Source organism: Lactuca saligna, chromosome 4, assembly GCF_052625555.1.
Source record: "Lactuca saligna cultivar CGN05327 chromosome 4, ASM5262555v1, whole genome shotgun sequence".
Lineage (NCBI taxonomy): Eukaryota > Viridiplantae > Streptophyta > Magnoliopsida > Asterales > Asteraceae > Lactuca > Lactuca saligna.
In genome coordinates, this window is record NC_136420.1 from 6,415,371 (window position 1) to 6,424,132 (window position 8,762).

The 8,762-nt window shown below is 29.5% G+C and overlaps 1 protein-coding gene across 1 annotated transcript; it reads left to right on the top strand.

Moving 5' to 3' along the window:
• The first annotated feature begins 7,724 nt into the window (after window positions 1-7,724).
• On the top strand, window positions 7,725-8,369 carry LOC145041118 (ubiquitin-ribosomal protein eS31 fusion protein). The gene has a single exon (XM_078989051.1). It carries the CDS (start codon window positions 7,776-7,778, stop codon window positions 8,235-8,237), a length of 462 nt encoding a protein of 153 aa, XP_078845177.1. The 5' UTR covers window positions 7,725-7,775; the 3' UTR covers window positions 8,238-8,369.
• Window positions 8,370-8,762: the final 393 nt, after the last annotated feature.

Here is an 8,762-nt window from a genome sequence, read left to right on the forward strand (position 1 = left end):
AAATATCTTCGAAATTTGAAGATAAAATTCGAAATTGAGCATTCGGGAGTAAATGCCTACTTAGACACCTCGAAATGGACATTTCATTTAATTGAAAAAAAAAAACAAGAACTTCTAAATATTAACAAAATGAGGATTCGAAAGAAATTGTTATTTTTTTTTTTAAAATCTTATTTATAATGTAAAAAGATAAAATGTAACGACTCAAAAATCACAACAAATTTATACTTTTAAAAACAATCCATAGTCATAAAATGTTTACAAAATCATCGTTTCCAAATTGTTTATCCATATAAGAGTATCCCAAAATCATAAAGTCATAAACAGAGGATGTATACGGTTACGTCTTCGCTTTCCCGCGATCATCAGAAGTACCTGAAACAACAACTAAAAATCGAAGTCAAATCTTAATAAGTTCCCCCAAATCATCAACACACAAACAAATAACATATACAACATCATGTCGGGTCCAATCAACTATTAGGTTGGAATGCCCCAAACCCATTCAACCTCTGGGTCTAGCCATCATCAGGATGGAATACCCTAGTTTGGAATGCCAATATATAATGGGTCAACTCAGTCATCGAACTGGAATACCCTCAGGCCCTCAGTACGAATCTGGTATGTTAACCAGCTCTCGACTCGTATCTGGAATGCTGTCGGACCCTAAGTACGAGTTTGGCATGCCAACCGGCCCTCAGCTTATATCTAGAATGCTCCCGAGTTTGTTGGCTATAACATGAAACAATACAACCTCAATCCAACACAATATATCGATATATAATAGATAACAAAAATAAGCAACAGACATATAATCATGCATATAGAATTCACAGATAATCCTACAGATCTACCATTTTAAGCATATCAGCAACTAGCATATAATCATGCAGATATATCCCATACTCAACATATCAATATATAGCAGGATACCAATCCAATAGGCCAGCCTTGGTGCCTTCGACCCATAAGTACAGTGAGGAAAACTCACTTCATAGTATGAACAATAGATGATGAGGTCACGACTCCAAATCTTAGCTCTAACCGTCACCTATTCATCCAAATGGCCAATTCTCAAACACCATTCAAAATACCCAAAATACCCCCTTGGTTAAACTTGGTCAAAGTCAAGGTCAAACTGGTCAAAATCAACAAGTCAACTAAGTCACCAACCGAGTTAATCCAGCTGAGTCGACACAAAACACATATATGGGGTGTACTCCAAAGGTACGCGGGGAGTACCCAAACCTTGTCCGCAAATGGGAGAGGTCACCTCGTACGCGCTGCATACACAGGTTACGTAAGGTGTAGGCCCAAACTTCTCAAAACTTCATTAAGAGCTTAATGCCTTAAGTTCTTATGTCTAACTTTCAGATCCAAGGCTAAATCATCCTCAAATAGTCATAAAGTTTCTAAGGAAGGAGGCAATCTTCACGTACGCCCCAGCGTACTAAGGCACGCCCTAGTACGCTTAGTGTACACACGTAAGCTCAGCGTACTCCCAAAGTCCAAATTTACCAAGGTGTCACTATGAGCCTCTTTGCACTTTTTCTTTTACATATGGACCAAAAATGCAATATAATTCAATTACATGGTTAAAATTAGAAGTACCTTATCATTGAGATGTTACATAAAACCACATAAAACTTTTTTCACGTTAACCTTGTTTAATCTTTATTTATTCCCTTAAAATATGTTTAAATTTTAATGTTGATGTTGAAAGGTAAAACCACATAAAGATTTCTATGTTTTTTTTTAAAAAAATATATATATAAATTACGGTTTTATCGTAAAATCATTTTTTTATGATAAATTGAAACTTGTATTTTTTTTTCTTGCATATATTTCATTTAGCAAGTTTTCTCATTATTAACCGGTTACCGTTGTTGATGTAACAAATATAAGTTAATTTAGACACGTATTATTTCTAAAGCTTTTCTTGGTATTTGTTTACTCACTAGGTGTAAAACTCATATATTACACAAGTTCATTTAAAAGAAAAATTAAATATGAAATTCTAAACATTTGAGAAGTTTTAATTTTAAGAAAAATTATGAAAAAAAAATATCAAATTATTAAAATTAATGTGTTTTTTTTTTTAAATTTAAACAAATAATTTAGATAAATAAAAAAAAGGAAAACCAATGGGGTTTTAACTTAGAAAATTTGAAATTAGAAGGAAAATCAATTAATGAAATTGATATATATATATATATATATATATATATATATATATATATATATATATATATATATATATATATTACAATTATTATATTTAAATATTATGTTGGATTTGATAAAATAGAAAAAACCACAAAATGTCATGTGGAAAAAATTTAATTGAAAATAACCACAAAATGACATATGATCAAAACAATAAGAATGTAACAAGTGACAAAAAAAAATATTTATTTATTAGGGAGGATTTATATATATATATATATATATATATATATATATATATATATATATATATATATATATATATATGGTTAGGTTCATGTGAGACGACCTAATTTTGTGAGACCGTGAGACGCATTTTTTTATATTTTTTTATTATTTTTTATTATTTTTAGTTAATTCAAGTTCCGAAAATAATATTTAATTTTTTTTTAGATTTTTCTATAGATTTTGGATTTTAAAATTATTTTTTAGAATATGTACAGTGTAATATTCTATTAGATTATTTCACGTATTTAAAAAAAAACGAGATTTTTTTTTATTATTTTTATTTTTTTTAGTTAATTTAAGTTCCGAAAATAATACTTAAAAAAGAGTTTTTTGATTTTTACATTTATTTTGCATTTTGAAATTATTTTTTAGAATATGTCAGTGTAATATTTTATTAGAATATTTCATGTATTTTAAAAAAAAAATGGGATTTATTTTATTTTTTTTAATTAATTCAAGTTCCGAAAATAATATTTAATTTTTTTTTTAGATTTTTTCATTTATTTTGAATTTTAAAATTATTTTTAGATTTGATTTCATGGTCTCACAAAATTAGAATGGTCTCAAATGAACTTAAATATATATATATATATATATATATATATATATATATATATATATATATATATATATATATATATATATATATATTTCCGGTGGAAAGTTCTAAAGCATGAAACTTCTTTTGTGCTTATTTTTTTTACTATCTTGTTTATGACATTGGACCCTTGGAACTCTAAAATGAAAAAAGATTTTGTTTTGAGTATAGAGAATTTGGGTTGGAAAATTTAGAATCACATTCATTACATATTTTGGTTTGGTTTTGAATTTGTTAGCTTTTTACCGCCATATACATTGTATAAATAAAATGGTTATAAAAATATTTTTGAGAGTTTGACTTAGAAATTAGATTATTGACATCATCCAATTCCATTCCAAAGTCTCATTTATAGGCATTTCACTTATCTTTTAGAGTTATAACAACTCGTTTGACTTATTACATGTGAATTACATATTTTGGTTTGATTTTAAATCGGTTAGTTTCTTATCACTCATTTAGTGGCCACATAGCAAGCAAGGGTACATATCTTCTCTTCTAATAAAAAACTCCTTAGGATGCCATATGTCCAATTTCTAAAGTTATATTATGCCACGTGGCCTTCTTATATGCATCAAGTTTTCATTTTCCCGCTCATTCCTAAACCTCTTCTTCTTTGACATAATTCAGTACAATCAATAATTGTTTAAATTTTAAAACTTTCCATGTTGAATCCAAAAAATTAGCCATATAATCAACGATGGTATTCTTTTAACTCCTCTCTTATTAAAACCCTAATATGTCCGCCACCCTAATCAACTCCCCTTTCTCTTTCTCTCTCTCCCTCCCAATTCTAGCCCATTCACCACAACCATTTTCGCCGTCGACTTTTTTCACCACCATCTAACACAACGGTAATTTGTTGTTGTTCTTATTCTACGACAGCCGATCTACATTATATTATTAAAAACGTCTCCTAAAATCTTTTTTTGTTGATTTCTTGAATCTTCCATTGAATTAATCGACAGTCTCTTCAGTAGTAACAAAACCAAGTAGTAACAAAACCAACTGGGTTTTTTAGTTTTAGGGTTCCTCAACGTTTTTAGTTTTATGTTTGTTTCAGTCAGTATATATATATATATATATATATATATATATATATATATATATATATATATATATATATTCTTCAGGTGGTGTGAGAACCGCTTTCTTGATGTGCGTTGATAAGTTTGGTTCGTTTTATTTTCAAGGTTTTTGGGCTTCAAGCGTTTTCTCATATATTTTCAATTACAATTGATCATGTTCATCCAGGGGATGATCGGAGTATCCTTTAGAATGATTCCTTCTTTGTGCCTTCTCACTAAAAAGGACCTGGTAAGTAACAAAGCAACTTATTAATCCAATAAGAAACACCCATATCTTTGTTTTATATGAAAGAAAAAATTATCCTCCTTGATTTGATTGTAATAACTGATATTCTTTACTACCTATTTTAGAATCATTTGCTGGTGTAATCCTATCATGTAAAGTATTTTTCAAGTTTCTCTCCTTGATTTGATTGCAACCATTGATTTTCACCAGCATTTCATCACGAGTACTTCTCAAGGTTAAATTTTATCCTATTATCAAGTATTTTTCAAGTTTATCCTTTAAAAATTGAAGTTATTGATAGTGTTTTACAGGGAAAGCATTCAAGTAATCATGTGGGTTTGAAGTTTGATATTCAAACTAAAACCATGAGTGGTTTACCTCAAAGAAAAATGATCATATCTGTAAGTATTTGTTTATTGATGGTATATATGGTTTAAATTCTAATAGAAGGGGCTTTGCTGATAACATTTTTTGTTTCAAGTTTATATACAGTAATATGATGAGTTTTTATTTTGTTTTTATGTTTTTAGAGTAGCAGAGAATACCTCAAAATGATTTTTTTTGTTTGTTTTGTTTCAATTTTAGCTTGAGAAACCATAATTGATTCCACCATCTCCAATGATAGATATGAACTATTTCAAGCTTCATTGGAAGAACTTCACCTTATCACAGTTATAATCTGTCACCAACAACATCTCAAAAGGTATACTTCTTGTCTCACCTTAATTTTGAAGATTTTTTTTTATTTCATTGTGATTATTATAATGGGTTTGCATTAGTATATAAGATGTGTTTGGACTTTAGAGGTGTGTGTAGACTGATTATTTTGATTTAAAGTATGTTTACTTAAATTATTATATTATTATTTGTTATAAGAATTTTTTTCTTTGTGTCAAGTAAACCAAAGATTATAATTATGATTATTTGATTATTTACTGTTTAAAGTTTTCATCTTTTGATGACATGGTAAGGAGTTGCTATAAGAAAATTGATTATTAAGTTAAATGTAAAATTACCTAACTATCACAGATAGTATAAATTAGTATATAAATGTGATATTTCAAGCTGCATAATTAGTTTGGTACTAGACAAAATAAAGTTCATGTAAAGTATGAAATAAATTTTCATAGCGATATAAAATCTTTACTCATTTTGACTTTAATTAATTTATTGAAAAATCTCAAAATGACTCGCATTCCAACATCTTGATATTCCCCTATTTCTTAAATTTCCTTTGATTTTCTTTATTAACTTGAATCACAGTGTGGTCTCACAAAATTTCCGTAACAGGGTAAAAGTGATTTTGAAGATAGGAATTAATAACCGGAGTCTGAGATGGTACATGATCATGTTCTGGTAGGAGTTTCATACGATAAATATATGGTGGGGTTCGATAACTATATAACAAATTTCTAGAATGACATTGAGGTAAACCAATAACAAAGTTGACTCTGATGTCAAAATTGTGTTTTTTGGAACTCAACTTTTATAGCCATCTTTACCCATTTTAAAATGGAAAATGTTTATTTTATCTGATGCAATTTAACGTTAATTTAATATTTTCTTGAATATATATTACATAAAGATGTTAATTTTTGAAATTGAAAATTGGTGAGTTTGACTTAGATGCAGGCCTATGGTGGGTTAGAACATGCAAGTTATATGATTTACTAAAACAATAGAAACTATAATGTTGTAATGGTAATAAATGGAAGTATGATGCTAAAATAAACCAATAAATACAAATATGTTGTTATTTCTTGCATTTGTATAACTTTAGATATAAGATAACATTTGTATGTCTTTAAGATATGTATCCTATACCATACGGTCAATATTGGTTGTTAATAAAAAAAAAGCACAACCACATGATATTGTACTATGGATCACTCTCTTAATACTATAAAAACCAAAAAAAATTGATTGTAGATAGTACATGTTTTAATTTCAGCTATTGCTCGTGTTGATAAGCACAAAAGGCTGCAAAATTATGAGGTATATTAAATGATTGTTATCGTAACAACCAAATGAGCTAAGCAAACAAAAATTCAATTCACTCGATGTCTAATTATCATAGTTATCAATCTCTTAAACACAAATGATTTTGAAAATAAAATTTTAATCCTTTTTAATTGGTTGCCGTTTGATCTATCACTAAAATTTAATTTGTGTGGGTTTAGTTTGGAAAATGAGTTATGATGATATATTAAATGACTAAATAAAAAGTAAGTTTTTATTTTATGCATTTAACATAATGTGTTGATAATGAAATGATTTTTGTGTTGTGTGTTGTTTTATTCTCACCCGTGGATTCCACGGGTTATAACCTAGTAGTATCAAAATATTTGTCAAATAAGGTGACGTGGACATACACTATTGATATTTACTGGCCTTTGCACTTATAGTCCACTTGTTTTGTTACTATGGTGGCTACCGAATCTAGATTTCTCAACGAGACATGTATATCTATCGAACCATACTCCATTAACTTCAAACAATGGTTTTTTTTTTTTTTTCATTAAATTTATCTTTTTTCTTGTAAAATCCAAATAAACTCAAATCATAAGATATATTGACAACAAATCATTTGGCGATTCTAACTAAAGAGCTATCCGACTTAACAGCTTGAATCAGTAGTGAGAAGCCATCGACCATAAGGAAATATTGCTTAGAAAAAATTGTTGTTGATCATGTTGTTGTTGCTATCTTGTTCCTTATGTTTATCTGGAAATAATATTAGCGTCCTTACCACGGGAGGAGAAGAGATGAAAGATTCATTGTTTTGAAGACATTTCCATTGATAAGGCATTCATGTCTTCTTTCTTGAAGTTTTATTATTTTCATGTATAGATTGATCGTTTATTCTATAACCCAATAAACCTTAGAAGCTATGTTGTCTTACTCAATCACATAAAAAAAATAGCGATCGATACAATTTATAAAGTCTTGAATAAGGTCAAGTAAAGTTTTGGCCCAGTCAACATTTATAGATTTAGCTTTTATCGGTTTTATCATTTCGAAAAATGTTGCCTTTTTCATTTCAAATTCTTTTAATTTTGAAGAAATTATAAAGATGTCACTAATGACTAACTTGTTGGACTACAAATTCATTATACCAAACCAATAACTGGTTTCTAATTCAAATTGGAATCGGATCGGATATTTTCAAATCCAAATTGTTTTTGGTTTGTTTGTTTGTTTTGTTTTATTTTTTTTTTTTCACCTCGACCCAAATTAAATAAGACCCATTACCCAATGGCCCACCATTTTGATATATTTATTTGATCAAATAAAGACAGTGTCATACGAGCCCAGATAAGCCCATTTTATCTCGGAAACCCTAGCCCTATAAAGCTTTTCCTTTTCCTTTCAAACTCTAGTTCCTGAATCCCACACGAAATCGCCGACGATGCAGATCTTCGTGAAAACCCTAACGGGTAAGACGATCACGTTGGAGGTAGAGTCCTCTGACACGATCGACAATGTGAAAGCAAAGATCCAGGACAAGGAGGGCATCCCACCAGACCAACAACGTCTCATCTTCGCCGGAAAGCAGCTAGAAGACGGCAGAACCCTAGCCGACTACAACATCCAGAAGGAGTCAACTCTTCACCTTGTCCTCCGCCTCCGTGGTGGCGCAAAGAAGCGTAAGAAGAAGACCTACACCAAGCCAAAGAAGATCAAGCACAAGCATAAGAAGGTGAAGCTGAGCGTTTTGCAGTTCTACAAGGTCGATGATTCAGGGAAGGTGCAGCGGTTGAGGAAAGAGTGCCCTAATGCTGAGTGCGGAGCTGGAACATTTATGGCGAACCATTTCGATAGGCACTACTGTGGTAAGTGTGGACTTACCTATGTTTACCAAAAGGCTTGAGTTTTATTCAATTAGATAAGTATCGATCTTTCTTTTACATGTTATGTATTTCTGTAGTTGATCTGTTTCTAACCTTGATTTTGGAGGTTTGTTTTTGAATTCAACATCTTGAATGCTTTACATTTTGGGTTATGGATGTGCTCTAAAATTAATAATCTTTGCTGCAGTTATTAAGATTATTCAAAACTATAATCATCTTTATTGTAAAGATTATTCAAAAAGGATAATTTGATACTTTAATAATCTGACATGAACACTAGTTGCTGCTTTTATCTATATGATCCTTCTATAGGATTTCAATGAATATTTTGGCTATTATCTGTATCTGGATCTTGATTATGGTTTTTAAATGAAGTTGAACACTAGTCGCTGTTTTTTAATTTCATGACTCATGATGATATTTTTATACACTTGTTATTGCTGTTGTCATAAATTTGTTCACACACTTGAATATTTTCTATTGAAAAATGTTTCTTCTATAAAAATGGAAGTTTTTTTTTTTTTTTATTTTAAAAAGTTGGTTGT